The sequence below is a fragment of the Elephantulus edwardii genome, unplaced genomic scaffold (assembly GCF_000299155.1).
Source record: "Elephantulus edwardii isolate Elephantulus edwardi_28Jun2011 unplaced genomic scaffold, EleEdw1.0 scaffold00143, whole genome shotgun sequence".
Lineage (NCBI taxonomy): Eukaryota > Metazoa > Chordata > Mammalia > Macroscelidea > Macroscelididae > Elephantulus > Elephantulus edwardii.
The window spans coordinates 8,775,147-8,794,479 of NW_006399893.1; the positions used below are offsets into that span (position 1 = coordinate 8,775,147).

Genomic DNA, 19,333 nt, shown 5'->3' on the forward strand with positions numbered 1-19,333 from the left:
GAAACCCAAAATCTCTGTAAATGTTTATGAAAATTAATAAAATATAATTATAGAAAAAAAAGAGTCTTGACTAGTAACAGTAATGACCCAGCCGCTGCTGTGAAGTCATTTGTAACTGCTAGGGACCATCCATTGGGTTTCTCTGGTGGCTCAGTAGGTAAAAAGTTGTACTGCCAACTCAAAGGCAGGTAGTTCAAATCCACCAGCAATCCCCTTCCATGTGATTTACAGTCTCTGAAAACCCCCTGGAGGGTCAGCTGTGAGTCAGTTAAATAGGTAGATAAATTGGTGGTGTTATTGTTATTATGCACCATTGAGTCAGAACAAAGCCATAACTGACCCTCGAGGGGGTTTTCAGAGGCAGTAAATCTTACAGGAGGGCATTGTCTATCTTTCTCCTGTGGAGCAGCTGGTGGGTTCAAACTGCCTAACTTTGCATTGGCAGCACAGTGGTAAGAAACTGTGCTGTAATCCGAAGGCACGTGGTTCGATTCTTACCACCTGCTCCATGGGAGAAGGATGGGCATTTTACTGCCTCTAAACCAACTGGGGTCAATTCCAACTCAGTGGCACACACAACACCAAAGTCACCAGAGTGAATCTTATTGATTCTCTGCCCATCCTCCTTCATAGAGCAGCTGGTGAATTCAAGCCACTGACCTTTGGGTTAGCATCACAGCACACCTCACCACCAAAACTCCTTGTCATGATAATCATAGCCAACCTCTGTGGAATGCTTGTATGTTTCAAGCTTTGTCCTATGTGTTTTATGTACATATTAATTCCTTTAAAGACATCAGACATCATCTAAGGCTGTTTGTTGTCTCTGATAGCAATTTTTCTCCCCCAGGTTGAAAATTGGTGTCCTCATTTACCTTGGAGAGTAAAAAATCCCTATGAGGAAGCTGATCATAATTCATTGGTAAGTGATTTTGGAAGCATCTTAGTAGTATGAGTTTAGATCAGATGCCGAGCAAGTGCCTGTGGAATCTTCTACACATCCAAGTTCAATGTGACATAGTGCTAAGTGGAACAGTTCTGGTACCAGTCTGCATACCTGGCCAGTTAGCATGTGTTTACTTATTGAGAACTTCCCTGAAGGTTCTTAAATGATGTGCAACTCATATGAACAGTGCTCAACAGAAGACGACCCTCAACCAGATGGATAGACACAGGGACTGCAGCAACAGGCTCAAGTGTGTCAGAGATGAGGAGGAGGGCACAGGACAGGACAGGGTTCAGATCTGCTCTTTGTAGGGTCACTACAAGTAGTACTTAACTAAGTAGCATCTAACAACAGCAGTAACATGTGAATGATACCTGGTGCCAGTTAACAGTGTACTAAGCGATCTAACAAGGGTAATTGTTGTAATGATCAGTCCTGATGTAAACAGTGTCATAGAGACCTGTGGGAATTTATAAGGAACTAGCAGTCCTGGCCTGCTGCAGGCGTCAGGGGAGACTTCAGGGAGAAGCTGACATTGGAGGTAAATTTAAAATGATAAATGAGAATCTGGGAAGATGGTGACAGAAGCACACAGTTGTTCAGACCCTCCCCACAAATGTAGCAACACTCAGCTTTGAGAGATTTTGAATCAGGAAACCGAGGAAAGCATTGGAACTACAGACAGCCAAGAATCAGCAAGTCAACACAGTTGTAAATGATAGGAAAGGAGATTCTCCACCCCCCCTTACCTTCTCGCAATCACAAGAGCACAAGCTGTTGTGAAGCGCCTCAGTTGAAGAGCCTGGTTCTCTAAACTTCACACTTTTCACCTATAAATAGAAGGATAACTAGTAAAACATAATGGGAGTCCAAGGGGGGGAAGCAGAGGGGTGAGGATGGGGAAATCGCAGGGTCACACAATGTGGTGGGTGGAGGGAGGGGGTAAAGGAAATGGGAAAGATCCAGTGAGGACCTAAAAAGACAGGGTAATAGTGGGCATAGTTCAATGGTGATTGATTTTATAAAATACAATATATGGAAAGGATTGTATGAAACAATGCCAGTAAAGGAAAGAATGAAACACACAAAAACCCCATTATGTACATGAATAAAATACAATGCATATGAATAATTATATGAATACCAGTTTCAAAAAATGGCAGAAACCAGATGAGACCCAAGATTGGGCTCTAAAACCACAAAGCAGACCTTGCGGTGGATCTGTTTGTGGTGTGATGACCCCTTCCACACCTGGACACTGCCTCCTGCAGGGTGCTGTGCACCACTCCAGAAGGGGAGTCACCTCTCACAGCCAACACTTCAAGGACCACTGTTAGAGGATCACCCTTTGAATTTGGAGTTCTCCATGGTGCTGCCAAAAGAACAAGCAGATATGTCTTAGAGAAGGTGCAGCCAGAGTGCTCCTTGGAGGCTGAGATGATGAAGCTTCCTCTCACGTACATTAGGCATGTTGCTAGGAGAGAGACTTCCTTGGAAAGGGACATGATATCATGTTGGGAAAGGTGGAGGATCAGTGAAGGAGAGGAAGACCCTTAACGAGCTGGATTGGCACAGTGGCTGCAGTGGTGTGTCAGAGGTGAGTCATACTCGATTTGTGGCACTTAACACCACCACTACCACCACCACCACCAACAGCAACAACTCCTTGATAAGTAAGAATGGCAAAATAAGGGGCAGCTTTATCACACAAGCAAGGAATTTATTAAAGAGAGAAGGTAACCTGCAAGGGGAGGTGTGGAGCCCCTCGAACAGCTTACCTCATGCATGGCTCATGCCTTTTTGAACAGAGGAGCAGGAGGGGCTTGTTAGAAAGAGATCTCTATTGGTAAGGACGTCATATTTATTCATAAGCAGAGGTGGGGCTGCCAGGAACTGGCTTATGAAGAAAAGATGGGGTCGCTGGGTTACATGAACAGCCAGTCTTTATCCAAATGGATCCCATCTGTGAGGCTTCTGGGTCAAGAGTGGTTGCTGTTACGTGCTCTCGAGTCAGAACCAACTCATAGCTGACCCTCCAGTGGGTATGAATCCAGAGGCTGTAAGTCACATGGGAAGAGATAGCCCACCTTTCTCATTGAACTGGTGATTCAGCTCAGAGACGGGTAGATTCCAGCTGTCTCTGGGTTGACTCCATAACCACCAGGTACCTAGAGCTCCTGAGCAACATCGCTAATTATGGGATAGTGAAGATAGAACGTGAAACAAGGTGCTCTGATCCACTTCCCCTGTCTGGTGGAAAGCTTCCCTGCTTATTTGGGAAGGTCAGCATTTGGTCACAAATAGTATTGCTACACATGTTCCAGAAACTGACTGGAACTGATTTTTACCTTTAGGCCTTGTTTTAAAGAAGTAAATCTTAAAAAAAACAAAGCTAAACTAAACCAGGACATCTAACGAGGAGGTTGGTTAACAAGCAATAAGGCTTAAGGCAAAAGAATTGTTAGTAAAGTTAAAGATCTTTAGGAAGGCAAACCTGGAGCTTCCTGTGTTAGTTATATTCCAGGCTACTTGTACAGGCTGTGGGAGCTCTAGTGGCCTAGTGGTAAGAAACGGTGCTACAATCCCAGTGGCCCTCAGTTCAAATCCACCAGCTGCTCCGTGGGGGATGGATGGGTAGAATCCTCCTGTGCGATTTACTGCCTCTGAAAACCTGCCAGAGGGTCAGCTATGGGACCATTCCAACTCAACAGTACACAGCATAAAGCTGAAGGGAGCTCTAATGGCTTAGTGGGTAAGGAGTTAAGCAGCCAAACCAAAGTCAGGCAGTTCAGATCCAGTAGTTACTCCTCAGGGGAAAGATGAGCAGTGTCCTGCCATGTACTTTATGTTGTTGTTGTTGTTGTTGTTATGTGCTGTCGAGTCACTTGCAACTCATAGTGACCCTGTGTACAACAGCCCTGAAACCAGCTCTATCCTGAGCCAACTTTATTTTCTTTATAGACTCTGAAAACCTGCTAGAGGGGCAGCTGTGGGTCAGTTCGGAGTCTAACAATGAGGGTTTTGTGTGTATGTGATATGATCTTTTTTTTTTTTTAAATAGTGGTGGTTTTGTTTGTTTGGTTTTTCCACTGTGGAGCAGAGCAAGCTTTTTGACAGTCTCCATAGTGTTTTCTAGCCTTGTAAGAATGTACTTCAGTATCTCAGAAATCTTCTGCCCTTCAAAAGATCCACATGGCACAATAAATTTGGGCGCAGAGAATTTTGGGCCCTTCATGCATGCTCATTGTGGAAATGTGTGTTAACGTGGCCTAGAGCTTTGCTGTGACTGTGCTGCCATTCTTAGTTTCTGTACAACCTGATGGTAAGAAGCTGCACTGCGGTCCCAAAAGCATGCGGTTCAGTTCTGCTAGAGAAGGATGGGCAATCTTCTCCTACGTCATTGAACTCCCTCTGAAAACCTGCAGGAGGGTCAGCTTTGGACTGGTTCCTACTGGTTAGCACACACAACAACAACAACATAGTATATTAGTAGGCAGGGGCTTTCACGTAAATCTGCAAACCTGAAACTAAAGCTATGTAGCAGACAGGGACTCACTTTTTTTTTTCTTTTTTTTTCTCCACTAGGCATGTAGAACCTCCATATTCGCTTTGAGGGGCACGGCATAGCCCCTGAAAGGCGACATGGTCCAAGTGCTGCTGTGTGCACCACTATTTATGGGACTTACTTTTTTAAAGTCTTGTATTTATTTGACTTATCTCTCTCTCAAGTTTTCAAATGTCACATCATGACAACCATTATGCATCTTGACTTTATCTTCTATTCATTTTATTAAATTTCTGTTTCTAGGCAGAGATTCGTACGGATTTTAATATTCTCTACAATACAATGAAAAAGCATGAAGAATTCCGGTGGATGAGACTCCGGATCCGGCGAATGGCTGATGCATGGATCCAGGCAATCAAGGCGCTGGCAGAAAAGCAGAATCTTGAAAAGAGAAAGAGGAAGAAAGTGAGTTTCTTATTAATTCCGTTCACTCAGATTCCCGTTCTCTTTTAAAATTTGCTTCTGCTTGGAAACAAAACTAAGAAATGTCATATCTCAGATGCTGTTCCCTCAGGCGGAACCTGTTTTCTGTAAGTCTTCAGATACTCCTTTCCCCAGTTACGGTGTTCCTACCCAGCAGGGACCAGCACACATTTGCTGGATGAAGACAAGCAACAGAGGTGCCTGCAAAATTTTCTTTTGAACATTCTGACTGCAGGGCCTGAGGTTTGTTCTTGTTGTTAGATGCCAGCGAGTCAGTTCCCACTAGCAACCCTGTGGACAGTGGACTGAATACTTTGCTTTATAGAGTCAGGACATTGGTCCTCATTTCCTTCCCTGAATCCCACCTCTGGGAGCACACTGTTTATACCAATTCGGTTACATCTTCTTGGCAAGTGTGTATTTCTGGTCATTGGCAAATTTTGGGTTTGGACAAAGTATTAATTATAACGGTAATATTGAAACCAATGGCCAAATGTAGAGAGGAGGAGAAAGCTAATCCAATGGAAATGCTAGGTATGAAAATAAGATTTCACTGACTCTATCTTATTGTGCTGATTTGACTTTAGAAATATTTTGCATGGTTCAAAAAATTTAAACTCACTGCTTCCATGATGGAACCAAATCATAGTTGACTATCCAGTGGGTTTTCAGAGGCTACAAACAGCACAGGAGGAGATTGCCCATCTCTCTGCAGTGGAGCCGCTCGTGGATTTGAAGTACCACAGAGGCACCACATTTGGGTTAGCAGTGTACTCCCTACAGTCTGTGTCACCAGAGCTCCCTATTTTGTATAACTATAAAACAGTATTTAATTGTTGTTGTTGTTGTTAGGTGCTGTTGAGTTGAGTAAGACTCATAGTGACCCTATGAACAAAAGATCTGAACCCTGTTCTGTCCTGCACCATCTTCACACTTCCTGACACACAAGATTCCACCTCAGCAGTCACCATGTCAGGCCACCTAGTGGAGGGTCTTCCTCTCCTTCACTGACCCTTCACCTTACCCAGCATCATGTCTTTTTCTAAGGAATAGCCCCTCCTACCAGCTTGCCCAAAGTATGAGGCAAAGCCTCATCATTCTTGCTTCCAAAGAGCACTCTGGATGCACCCTCTCCAAGACATATCTGTTTGTTCTCTTGGCCTTCCATGGAATGTTCAGTGCTAGACTAGGGAAGGGCTGTGGGTCACATCATCAGTTACTCATATGTAAGTTCAAATTGGGGCTGAAGAAAATGAAAATAAGTCAACAAGAACCAAGATACCATCTTGAATCAATTCCATCTGAATTTCAGGATCATCTTAAAAATAAGTTTGAGGCATTGCAAACCAATGATTGAAGACCAGATGAGTTTGTGGGATGATACCAAGGATATCTTCTATGAAGAAAGCTAAAGCTCATTACAAAAGCAGAGGAGAAAGAAAAAATCAAAATGAATTTCAGAAGAAACTTTAAAAACTACACTGGAGCATCGAGAAGCCAAAGCAAAAGGAAGATATGCTAAGGTAAAAGAGCTGAACAGAAGATTTCAAAGGGCAGGTCAGTAGGACAAAGCAAACTATTATAATAGAATGTACAGGGAGCTGGAATTGGAGAATAAAAAGAGAAGAACTCACTCTGCATTTCTCAAGCTGAAAGAGCTGAAAACATATTTAAGTCTCGTGTCGCAACATTGAAAGATGCTGTGAGCTATATATGGAATAACCCAGAAAGCATCAAAAGATGATGAAAGGAATACACAGAATCACTGTACCAAAAAGAAATGATTGACACTGAAAAATTTCAGGAAGTACCATATGAACAGGAGCCAATGGTGATGAAGGAGGAAGTAGAAGCTACATTGATGGCAGTGGCAACAAATAAGACCCCAGGAATCTATGGGATTATCAGTTGTTTCAGTTAACAGTGCAGCCTTGGATACTCTCACCAGTCTATGCCAGGAAATTTAGAGGACAGGTGTCTGGCCAACAAATTGTAAGAGGTCATATTTGTTCTCATTCCCAAGAAAGGTGATCCAACAGAATGTGGAAACTATCGAACAATATCATTAATAGCAGATGCAAACAAAATACTGCTGAAGATCATTCAAAAATGGCTAGAACAGTCCATAGTTAGGGAACTGTCAGAAGTTCAAGCAGGATTTAGAAGAAGCCATAGCACCAGAAATATCATTGCTTATGTTACATGGATCCTGGCTGAAAGTAAGGAATACCAGATGAACTTCTATTTGTGCTTTATTGACGATGCAAAAGCATTTGACTGTGTGGATCATAATAACATTGATCCAGTAACATAGCTGACATTGAGAAAAATGGGAATCCCAGAGCACTTGATTGTGTTCATGCAGAACTTATACCTAGACCAGGAGACTGTTGTGTGAACAGAACAGTGGAACACTGCATGGTTTAAAAAGGAGGGAATGCATCAGGGTTGTATTCTTTCTTCATACATAAGAACAACAGCAACATTCAATCTGTATGCTGAGCAAATAATCTGAGAAGCTGGACTCTTTGAAGAAGAGTGTGGAATCAGGATTGGAGGGAGACTCATCAATAACCTGTGTTATGCAGATGACACAACCTTGCTTGCTGAAAATAAGGAAGACTTGAAGCACTTGTTGTAGAAGATAAGGAATGCAGCCTTCGGTATGGATTGCATCTCAGTGACAAGAAAGATTCTTACTACTGGATCTATAGGCAACATTATAATGGCTAGAGAGGAGACTGAAACTGTCATCAATCTCATCTTGCTAGGATCTACAATTAACACCCTTGGTACCAGCAGTGAGGAAATACAGAGACGCATTGCACTGGGAGAATGTGCTGTTAAGGACCCCTCCAAATTACTGAGGAGTAATGATGTCAGTTGAGGACTGAGATGCTTCTGATTCAAGCCAGTGCCTTTCCGATCACTTGCTATGCATCTGAGAGCTAGACATTGGATAAGGATGACAGAAAAAGGATTGACACTTTTGAGCAGTGGTGTTGGAGAAGAGCACTGAATATTTAATTACACCCACTAAAAATAGATAGAGATGAAGAACAAAGAAATCTCTCAAAATCACACAGGGAAGAAAACAAACTGGCTACATATTTTAGTTTAGAAAGCATCAAAAATGATTCTTTTCAGTGATTAGAACACAGTACTTTGAACATCCTACACCTTTTCTTGCTAATTCTGTATTTGATAGTTGTAATTTGATTCTTACTGAGTCAGTTATGTGAATTAAGTGAGCAGTTATGTTATTGTCCTTGAGAATTAACTTGTCGGTGTGGGAGAAAAGAGACAAGAAATGTCAGACAATCTTATATAAAAATGCTACAATTTTGAGTTTACATTGGAATTATGATTTATTTTGTCTTTGTGGAAAAATTCCTTTCTGCATTGAGTCCTAAAGTTTGTAATAAATAAACCCAGTAGTGATGAGCACCTAAGCTTGCTCTCTGAATGCCATTCCCACTATTAGGTTTCTGGGATCTCCTTAAAATAGCTACTTCAGGTGGGAGAAGTTTTTCCTGAAGAACTTGGATTATCTTATCAGAGAACAAAGAGGGTAGTAAGCACTGCCAGGATTGTGTTACAGGAACGTAGATGCTTACCGTGATAATGTCCCCTGGATCAGGTGGAACAATTTGATCGTAAAGTAATAATGCAGTGTATTGAAACATATCAAATATGTTCATATCTTGAACATGTACAGCTAAGCACAATTGATAACAGTGCTTCTAAATTCCAAAATCAATCTCCATAATAGTCTTTGTGTTTCCTACTGCCAAAGGGGCCCTTTAGAGTAGTGAGAGAAGACCTTCACCCTGAAACCCACAGCATCCCTTTTCAGCAGGAAGTAGCTAAGAGAATACGCCATCCCCTTTTCCTTATGAATCAGGGTGAAGTCTCTCTCAGGGAGGAGTGATAGGGAATAGCAAGGGACACACTGACAAAGGAGATTAATCAGAACTGGCTTTGACAAGCACTGTGGCAATTGGACAATTAAAACAGACATTGGCGGGGGGGGGGAGAAGAACGAACTGGGGAGGAGGGTAGAGAAAACAGTGCAACAATAAATGAATGAAAACCCAAAATCTCTGTAAATGTTCATTAAAACGAATAAAATTCAATAATAATAAAAAAATATGTTCATATCCAAGATTTTATAATGACTTATTTTAAAAGGACTTTATTGTCTAGCAAAGATAATAGTGACTGTCCAAAAATGTATTTTTTGTAGTTATTGTGTAATAAGGTAATCAATGTCAAATAAAATTTTATTACTTCTTGTCTTCATGACCTATTCACCTTCCTTCTCAAAATGTTGTGTGGAATATTTGATGTGATAGAAAGTATTTTTAAGTGCCATAGTTAAGGACCCAGATATTCACCCAGTTGCCTAAAGGATGTAGCTTTGAACTCCACTGTATCATGCAGTTGTGACCCTAATGACTTCTTCATAGTCATCCTTTACACACTTGGCTTTTATACAGCTTCACCTCAGCCTCTGTTGCACCTTGAGGAGCCCAGCTGTGGGCCCTGCCATGTGGTGCCAAGTGCTTCCTATATCCTCATCCAGCAGCCTGACAGAAATTCTTATAATTTGTTTTGTTGTTTTGTTTTAACTTCTTTAATCCCTATTGGTTGCTTTGTTGTTGAGTACCATACCTTTGAGCTGTGGTGCTGGAGAAGAGTACTGAAGAACAAAGATGTTTGTCCTGGAGAGGGTGAAAGCAGGCTGCACCTTGGAGGCAAGGATTCTGCGGCTCCATCTGACATACTCTAGACATGTTTCAAGGAGGGTCCATTCCTTGGAGAGGGACAACATTCTTGGGAGGGTGGAGGGAGAGCTCAAGAGAGGAAGACTCTCAATGAGATGGATTGACTCAGTGACTGGGGTAATAAGGGTAGGAGTTTCAGAGACAATAAGGCTAAGAATAGAGAAGGGTTCAGAGCTGTTATACATAGGGTCACTATGAGTCACAAGCAGCTCAGCAGCACTTAACAACAACAGCAACACCATTGAGGAAGAATTGACTGAGAGCTGACCAGCTAGCAGGTTTTCAGAGACAGTCAATTGCATAAGAAAAAATAGCCCATCTTACTCCCATGGACCAGCTCGTGGGTTTGAAATGTGTACTTTTGAGTTAGCAGCCCTATTCCTTATTACTAAGCCACCAGAGCTCCCTGGTTTCTTTGGAGTGTACCATAAAACAGTTCTCTGTTTTGAAAACTACTAAGTAAAGGAAGAAAGTATTTTCCACACAGTTTCATACAGGCACTACTACAGGGAAACAGAGTAGCCGAAGAAGGCTGATTTCTCAGTATTGAAACATTATAGCTAAGAAGTGGAGAAGGACATCACATTTCATAACTGCTTCTGTAATCAGCCTTGAAAACCCAGTGGATACAGTTCTGCTCCAACACACAGGTCTGTGCATGAGTTGGAGTCAACTTTGAAGCAGCAGGTTTTGGTGATGATGAATGTTTGGACCTAGTGGTGTTGTCTATGGCTGCTGACAGCACAGAGCAGGCACCAAGGCCTTTGCTTCCAGTGGGATTAAGGGTGTCACGTAGCAAGAAATAGTACCAGAATACCAAATCCTAAATTAACCAATCTGTGTCTCTAATTACCAGTTTACTGAAAATAGAAGGGGCTGAGGAATATATTGTATCATTTTCTTGGATTCAGCAAAATCCAGACTGTCATAGACACTCCTGGAAATACAACTGACTGTCTTTTCTCCTCAATAAGAGTGATGACTGTAGGTTGAAGGAGGTTAGATTTACTTCTGAATCAAAGAGCTGTTCTTGCAAAAAGCAGGGACAGTTGAAATATGGGCATCGACTCAGTATCACATGGTGTTGAAGAATAATATTCCCTTATACATGTGGTTATGATGTTGACTATGTTTTCAAAGCAAAAGTTTGTTTCTTTCAGCAATACTTATGGAATTATTTACAGGCAAAAAGATATATAACTAGGATCAGTTTTAAAATAATTCATAGTTTGAGAGAAAACAGAAGATGTAGATTAAATATAGGCCTTGGAAAGTTCAAATGATAGTTCAAATGATTGCTGCAGTCTTCTGCTAACCCTAAGGCTGGAGGTTTGAGTCCACCAACAAGAACCAAGGAAGAAAGGCTTGGCAACCTGCTCCTGAATAAATCCATTCTTGAGAACCTGGTGGATCATAGCTCTTCTCTGATACACATGGGGTCACCATGAACGAGAGTCCACTTGATGACAAACTTTTTTGAGAATTAAGTAGCCCTTTTCATGAGTTCGTAATTATTGAAGCTACGTGATGAGTGTATCAGTATTGGCCTCTTACAGTGTCCACTTTTCTATCTTTTTTAAATTTTCTGTGTTAAAAGTCAAACATTTTTCAACTGTGAAGGAAAGTCTAATATTGGTGTAAGACAAGATTGCATTATCCTGGCTCACTCTCTTTCATTCTGATTTTTGAGATAGATCTCATTTTTGAAAAGCAACTTTATTTCATCACCCCTCACGCTCATGGTGGCCTTGTGATAAGAAGCTGTGTTGCAATTCTAAAGGCACACAGTGTGGTTTGAATCCACCACTTGCTCTGTGGGAGAAGAAAGGGCATTCACCTCCTGTGCAATTTACTGCCTCTGAAAACTGGCTGGAAAGTCAGCTATGGGTCAGCTCTGGTTTGACGGCACACCACAACAACAGCATGCACGTAGATCAGTGGCAGTGATGTTGGTGTTAAGGGCCGTTGAGTCATAGATGATTCATAGCAACCCTATGAACGAAAAACCTGAACACTCTCATAACTTTAGTCATTCTCCACATTCATAGTTTCTAGAGGCAAGCTATTTTAGAAGTAGATGCCACTCCTGCTTTCAAGCTTGTTTTAATCAGGAAAATTCACCATGAGTCACCATTATTGCATTTGACACATCAGTGTCACAGTGTTCAGCATCACAGCAACCACAAGTTACCTCTCTACAGAAAATGGACAGCCCAGTGCTATACCACTTAGAAGAATGTTTGACCAAAACCAATTAAAACCAGGCCTGAGGGCCACAGATTAAAATCACCCACCTTTGGCTTAGTAACATAACTTTCTATCCACTAGGCCTACAGAGCTCTTTCAATGTTTCTACTGAGTTTCTTATTTCTAGAAAAATGACATTCCCTCTATTAAGATTCAGTAAAATATCAGTATGAGTTTAGAATTGATTGGTGGCCTAGCGTGTTGCTGTGGAGTCTGTCCTTGGTTGAATAGGAATCAATACATGTCTCTGTTGTTTTCTAGGTCCTGGTTCACCTTGGACTCCTGACCAAGGAATCTGGATTTAAGATTGCAGAGACAGCTTTCAGCGGTGGCCCTCTCGGCGAATTAGTTCAGTGGAGTGATTTAATTACATCTCTGTACTTACTGGGCCATGACATTAGGATTTCAGCTTCACTGGCTGAGCTCAAGGAGTAAGGAGATTACTTTTCAATTTTAAAATCAGAATACAAAAAAGAAATTGTAAACTCGTAAAGCCCTCTATTAATGTGCAGTTTCTTGTGGAGGAAAATGGAAGTGATAATTCACTAAACAGGAGATAAGAAGATTATTTTCAGGAGCTAAATACATACACTGTGAAAAGGATAATATGTGTTCATTGTAGCTGCCGGCACCAGAGCCTTCATAAATGAATGCCAGAAAATTCAAACGAAGGCACTTATTCTTTGCTATTCCAGGTGCTTCCAACATCTGCAGCACAAAACATTATTGACTTTTCTAAATGATGAAATTCATACGATTCCCAACTCAGCATCAAGCTTTCTGTCTTAAAACAGGGCAGGTTCCTGTTTATAATTTAATTTGGATGGAATGAATTTCCTGAAAGCCCTGATCCAATTCCTTTTCAATTAGCTTTTAACTCTAAGTCTGTTAACTATATACCTGAGTTTTCTGCTTCACTGAAATTTGCTTCTAGCTCTGGCCCTTTGAAATCCTTTTAGCTTGAGACAGCTAAGCAGGGACCCATCAAGACATTCTACCCAGTGGCCACATTATTGTGGTGCCATATGTCAAATGTTTTCAGAAACAAATTTCTAGATTTAGAAGAGATATTAAAACGTGTGTTCTCCCCTCTTCTCCTTCACTGACCCAGACATTCATGCCCTAAAAGGTCTCTTTGCTTGAGGCTAAGAGCCACACCTGGTCACTGGCAGTATTGAGATGAAAACAGTAATATTGCTGATAATACCAGGTTTCACTTGCTAAGTGATTTCCATATTCTAAATGCCGTGATAAAGACTTAATTAAAATATTCTGTCAACACTTAAGACAATAGTAATACTGGAAATGACTCTTCAGAGCCAACATTTGTGTAGTGTCTAATGTTTACCAGACAAAAAGCACTTTCATTTCAGTAGCTCATCAGTTCTGTCCTTGGCACAAACCCAGAAGTCCTTTTACTGCTTGCATTTTAAATATTTTAAATTGAAGAAACTGAGGCCCAGAGAGACCAAAACTGAAGCGTTCAGTGTCACATGGGTAGTGTTCGAGAGTCAGAATTTCAGTACTGCATCTGACATCAGAGCCTGTGCTCCTAACTATACGGCCACTTTCAAGGATAGATGGACGTGAGGTTTTCTGAACAGTGTTGCTCTTTATCCTGTGGCTTCGTGTTGCCATCTTCTTGTTTGCTTAAACGCATAGGATGTAGACATTGTAAAGTGGATTCATTAATCAGTTTATCAGTTGCTCTTTCCATGTTTCCTCTGGGCTACCGTTTGGAATGGTGTATGCAGAGATGACCAGCATGCGGTCAAAGGGCTGCCATTCTTCTGATAATTGCAACCCAATCTAATTAATAGAGGTTAAGATGTGGACACTAGGAGATGCAGAAACGATGTGGATACAGTTCACCATATTTAACATCCTGAATCGAGCCTGATACACACTGTGTGCTGATCCTTGTTTACTCATTGAGTATGTGAGGGGATAAAGGAGTGGGTGAGTGGTGAGCGGATGGAGTATGAGTAGTGGAGGGTAGAGCCCATTGAGGACACAGTCCTGCTCAGAGCGGAGAAGAGAGACAGAGACTTACTAGGCAGATTTAATTCTGTGATCAGGAGGATGTCTGCAAAGTTTATCAACATCTTGATGACAGAGGCAGAGATATTTTATTAAAGATGATAATTGTAAAAGCAACATACTACAGTAGTTCCCAAACTTGCTGATATATTAGAATTTCCTGAAACATTTTTTAAAATTCTAGTGCCTAATCTAGTGGAATCAAGGTTTTGGGAATGAGATGGAAAGTGAAGCCAAGCTGTTTGTTGGAGACAAGGATTTTGAGGCTCTGTCTAGCATACTCTGTGTATGCAGGCCGAGAGAGACCAGTCCTTGGAGATGGACATCATGCTTGGAAGGGTGGAGGGACAGTGCAGGAGAGGGAAACAGTGGATGACAGTAACTGGGGTGATGAGAGTAGGTGTTTCAGAGACAATGTAATTGGCCCAGGATAGAGCAGGATTCCAAGCTATTGTGCATGGGGTCGTTATAAGTCATGGTCGACTCAGTAGCACTTAACAACAACAGGTCATTATACTGGTAGAGACAGGTTTGGCTACTACTGAACAATAGTGCCACCAAACAAGAGTGCCAGAACACTCTTGTGTTTGTAAATGAAATTTTATTGGAGCACAGCCACAGCCATGGAGGCTTAAGAATTGGGCTGTTAACCGAAAGGCCAGTGGTTCCAACCCACCAGCCACTCTGAGGGAGAAAGATGTGCAGCTCCTGTATAGATTTCTAGAATCAGAAACTGTGGGCAGTTCTTTGTTCCAAAGGGTAGTTATGAGGTGGGTAGAAGTGACTTAGCTACAGTGGAGGATGCCAGAACATGCCTTAGAAATGAGGATGGTGAGATTGCATTTCACATACTTTGGACCTGTTATCAGGAGAGGTCACTCTCTAGAGGAGGTCCTCATGCTTAATAAAGTAGAGGGTCAGTGGAAAAGGACGAAGCCCCTCCATGGTATGAACAGCTATGCTGCCTGTCCCACTGGTCTCCAGCCGGCAGTGGCTGTGAGAACGGGGCAGGGCCAGGCAGCGCTTGTGGCTGTTGTGCATGGATTTCCTGTGAGCCCCCAGCAGCAGCACAACCGTGTGAGTGCTTTAGAGCCCGTGGGCCACCTGTGTATTTGACTGCCCATTGCAAAGTTAGCACTTTAACCTATTTTCGAAAAATCAGCCACTGAAAATCCTGTGGAGCACAGCTCTGCTCACACATCTAGGGCCACTGTGACACAAAATCAACTCAGTGGCGACTGATAGTGGCTACAGATGGCTACACTGGCATAGTTGAGTAGTTTGGCTTGAAAGGTGAAGTGTGTTTTCTGTAGGTTCCTTTACAGACAGTATTCTCACTCTTTCAAAGTCATCTGGAAAGAAAGTAGTTATAAGCATCCCAGCCTTTTCAGAAACACAGAAAAGAATGTCTAAACTATGACATTGTCTTTTGAGATCAAATGCCTTGAATTTGATGAGAAACTGTTGTAGAGTGTGAGCAGAGGCCTCAAAGATGTTTTTCTAGATAAATCACAGTGCAGTTAGTACTTAATTACTTCCTACCACGTGTGGATCTGGGATTCCAGTCAAGTGTACGGGCACTTTTTGAGTTCAAGGATGTTTTTAGATGGATGGATGGATGAATGGATGAGTGTAAAGAAAAGAATGAAGGGGGCTGAAGGAAAAAAAAAAGCTGTTGGGCCAGTTTTGAAATACAGTCCAGTTTAAGAGAAAATGGACATAAGAGAAATAGCTAGCGAATGATCAGAAACTGTACAGAAGAAGTTACTACAGTAGGCATTGGTAGAAAAGGTAAGTCAGTAGGAGCTGGAATAAATAGATTCATCTCTGTGAGAGAGACCACCAGTGCCTCAGGCTTCAGGACACATTAGGGACTTTCTGGTCCATAGCACTTAGTCCTCCTCAGGCCTCCATAGAGGTGGTGTCTTATGCAGTCATATCAAGCCTTTGTGTAAGTCATAAGGAAGGAAAAACAATGAGCCGAGGCAAGTTCAGCAAAGTGTCTCAGTTCTTGTTGCTGCTCATTGACAGCCAGGCCAGAGCTTCCTGCAAGTCAAAGGCTGTGCTTGCTCCACGCCGGAGGCTGTTTTCTTCAGAGTCAGAATAGGGGATCTGACTGGTTTGGATGGGTGGGAAAAATCTGGAGAGGCAGTGTATTTTGAAGAGCTTTGCCATTCACTTGGATGAAGCTTCTTTGAATGTTTATTTGCCTATTAACGTTGCCAACAATGTAGACAAACTATCGACAACAATAGACTATTTTATGCATAACCAACCCTAAATTGCCAGTAATAACACACTAAACTACAGTGACTACATCAGTAGACAGGCAAAACAGGCAGGGAGAAGAGCCTGTGAAAGGGATGGGTTCTTCTTGTGACAGATGATGTTTGAACCTGAGTGTGTATATGTGCTGCACATATATCCATGTAGAGAGCACAGACTACAAGGGACAATAAAAAGTAAAAATAAATAAAGGTGCCAATTACAGTGCCTTTAAGTAAATGATCTCTTTTTCCCCCTCTACCCTTTCTCTAGAATAATGAAGAAAGTTGTAGGGAACCGCTCTGGTTGCCCGACTGTAGGAGACAGAATCGTTGAGCTTATTTATATTGACATTGTGGGCCTCGCTCAATTCAAGAAAACTCTTGGACCATCCTGGGTTCATTACCAGTAAGTATACAAACTTTTACATACAGACTTGCTACCTCAAGGATTACATGCTTGCAGATAAGAAAGGCTTATCTTAGGAGCTGTGTAGAATACATTTCCTCATTTCTAATGGAAATTCATATTCTTCACGGTGACTTTTTTACCTTCAAGGCTATGCCTTATTTTCATTGATTTCTCAAGAATAGAAAACGAGTGTCTGATCTCCTTTTTGCCTTCCTTAATATTTAACATTCTTCTTCCAGTACACCCACACCAGTCTCATCTGTTTAATCAAATAACGATTGTGGTAAAATATGGGCAGTGCTGTGTCTCATGCTCCTTAGGTTTGAAATGGTGATTCATCTTTTTGTACCTTTGCCGTCATTGGTATTCTTGTTCTTGGAAGAGAAAGCTGTAGTACCTTGTGTGAAGGCTTCATCTGGCACTTGCCCATTGGGACTCTTTGTTACTTCATCTCCACTTTTAAGATGTGGGTTTGGAAGAAGTAGTATTTGGAATTCTTTTACATGCTTTTTCTTGGTACACAAACATAGCATGAAAATGAAGTAACACTGAATTACATAATGAGATTTATTAATTTTTCAATTTCGATTCAGCCTTTGTGAAAAGAGACTTAATGTAATGCTAATGTGTCTTCAACATTATTTTTCACACTAAGGTAGATTTTCAACAAAGTGAGAGTAGCTATAATTCTTACCATTTAGCAGGCTTATATGTCTAAGCTTAAATAAAATACTTTTTTTTTATGGAACTATATGTGCCTTTTTTAAGCTGCTGTTTATTATAGTTGATACTTTCATTTATGGTCTCAATAAAATATCTCTTTAAAAATAGTTTTAAATTGATGAGTAAATTTCAATAAAGATTATATTGTATGAAAATATAATTTTTGCAGCTTGGTAAACATTGTACCAGCCAGTAGTGAATGGTAACTCAGAGTTTGAACCAGCTTCCTAAGAGAAGAAGGACAATTTCTCCATTAACACTACTCAGTGTGTTTCTTTCTGGTTGATTATTGAGCAAAGATAATGGTCTGGCATGTTCTTCTGACTTAACCAGTAATAAAGTCCCTAATAACCTAAACTAAGATAAACAGTCAGCCCTCAGCTCCTAACCACAAGGATGAAAGTTTGGAGTCACTCAGCGATTCCTCTAGTGAAAGGCCTAGGTCTTTCCTGAAAACCTGCTGTTGAGAAGTTGCGCTTTGGCACATGTGGGGTCGACGTGACTCAGAGTGAAGAGATGGCAGCTGGCTTGTTTTCTTTTTTATTGATGTAAGCTAAATATACTGTTGCTGCTGCTTGTCTGCCGTAAGCCTACTAACTTCTAGCAAAATCTGACAGGAGTTGGAGAGTCAGGGATTGGACTGAGGGGCTCAGGATTGCATCTGTTTGAACAACTGATTCTTGGTCCCTATATAGGTTCTGCATGAGCATAATTAATACTCTTGGTATTAGCAGGAGATCAGGAGATGTATTGTACTGGGAAAGTCTATATATAGTCAGGGACCGCTCCAAATTATTGAAGAGCCGGTATGTCAGTTTGAGGACTAAGGTGTGTCTGATTTGGGTCTTGGTCTTTTCACTCACTTGCTATGCATCTGAGAGCTAGACAGTGACTAAGGAAGACAGAAGAAGAGTTAGTGATTTTGAACTGTAGTGTTAGAAAACAGTGCTAAATATATCCCTTGGCCTGCCCAAAGAATAGAGATATATCTTGGAGAAGGTGCAGCCAGAGTGCTCTTTGGAGGCAAAGATGATAAAGTTTCATTTCACATACTTTGGACTGTTGCCAAGAGAAGTTATTCCTTGAAGGAGAGGGAGACCCTCAACCAGGAGGGTAGACACATTGAGTGCAGAATGGCCTTGAGTGTGACAGAGATTGTGAGGATGGTACAGGATAGGGCAGTGTTCATCTGTTGTTCATAGGCTCACTGTGAGTCACACTCACTGGATGGCCCCTAACAGGATCTACAACAAAGCTAAGTATCTCTTTTGCAGGTTAGTTCAGAATCACTGTTGATGTTAGTCTTTAAAGTTCTTTCAGAGTGGACATCCTTTAGAAATTAGAAGGCAAAGAAATTGAAAATAGTTAGGACCCTCTTAAAAACAGGGTGGGGAGAGACCAAGGACTGTTGGTGGAATCTGCCCCGGCAGCACTTTCCTCATCAGGCAGTGCAGCCCATGATGTAGAGGGCCCACTGACAGACAGTCTTGTCTGTATGTTCTTTTGGTTATAATTCCTTTTAAAAACTCAAGGAAATGAAAAACTTGGTTTGAGCTATAATACAGTTCGTTCTACCATATTCCCTGTTTTTTGTTTGTTGAGGTTTTTTTTGTTTGTTTTAATTATCATGAATCACAGGTCACCTCATTTCTTCCAGCTGTGTGAAATAATCTTCATCCATCTTCGTTAAAAAGCCCCTTACTGAATATTTGTTGTTGTTGTATTTTTGTTTTGTAGTTGTTGTTTGTTTTGGTTGGTGGTTTTTTTGTTTTGTTTTGTTTGTTGTTGTTGTTTGTTTAGCTACCACATAAATGAAAAAACAAGATCCCTACCTCACTCCATATATAAAAACCAACTCAAGGTGGATCATGGACCTAGGACTAAAACCAAGGACTATAAACTTCATTCAAGAAAAGCTTGGAAAAA

At 41.3% G+C, this 19,333-nt stretch overlaps 1 protein-coding gene across 1 annotated transcript in view; it reads left to right on the forward strand.

Moving 5' to 3' along the window:
- Positions 1–19,333, forward strand: part of MGAT5 (mannosyl (alpha-1,6-)-glycoprotein beta-1,6-N-acetyl-glucosaminyltransferase) — a 361,502-nt gene that overhangs the window by 158,455 nt on the left and 183,714 nt on the right. Inside the window, exons 5-8 of the mRNA XM_006894455.1 lie at positions 851–922; positions 4,755–4,916; positions 12,230–12,399; positions 16,547–16,681. Coding sequence (XP_006894517.1) covers positions 851–922; positions 4,755–4,916; positions 12,230–12,399; positions 16,547–16,681 — 539 coding nt within the window. The remainder of the gene's footprint in view (positions 1–850; positions 923–4,754; positions 4,917–12,229; positions 12,400–16,546; positions 16,682–19,333) is intronic.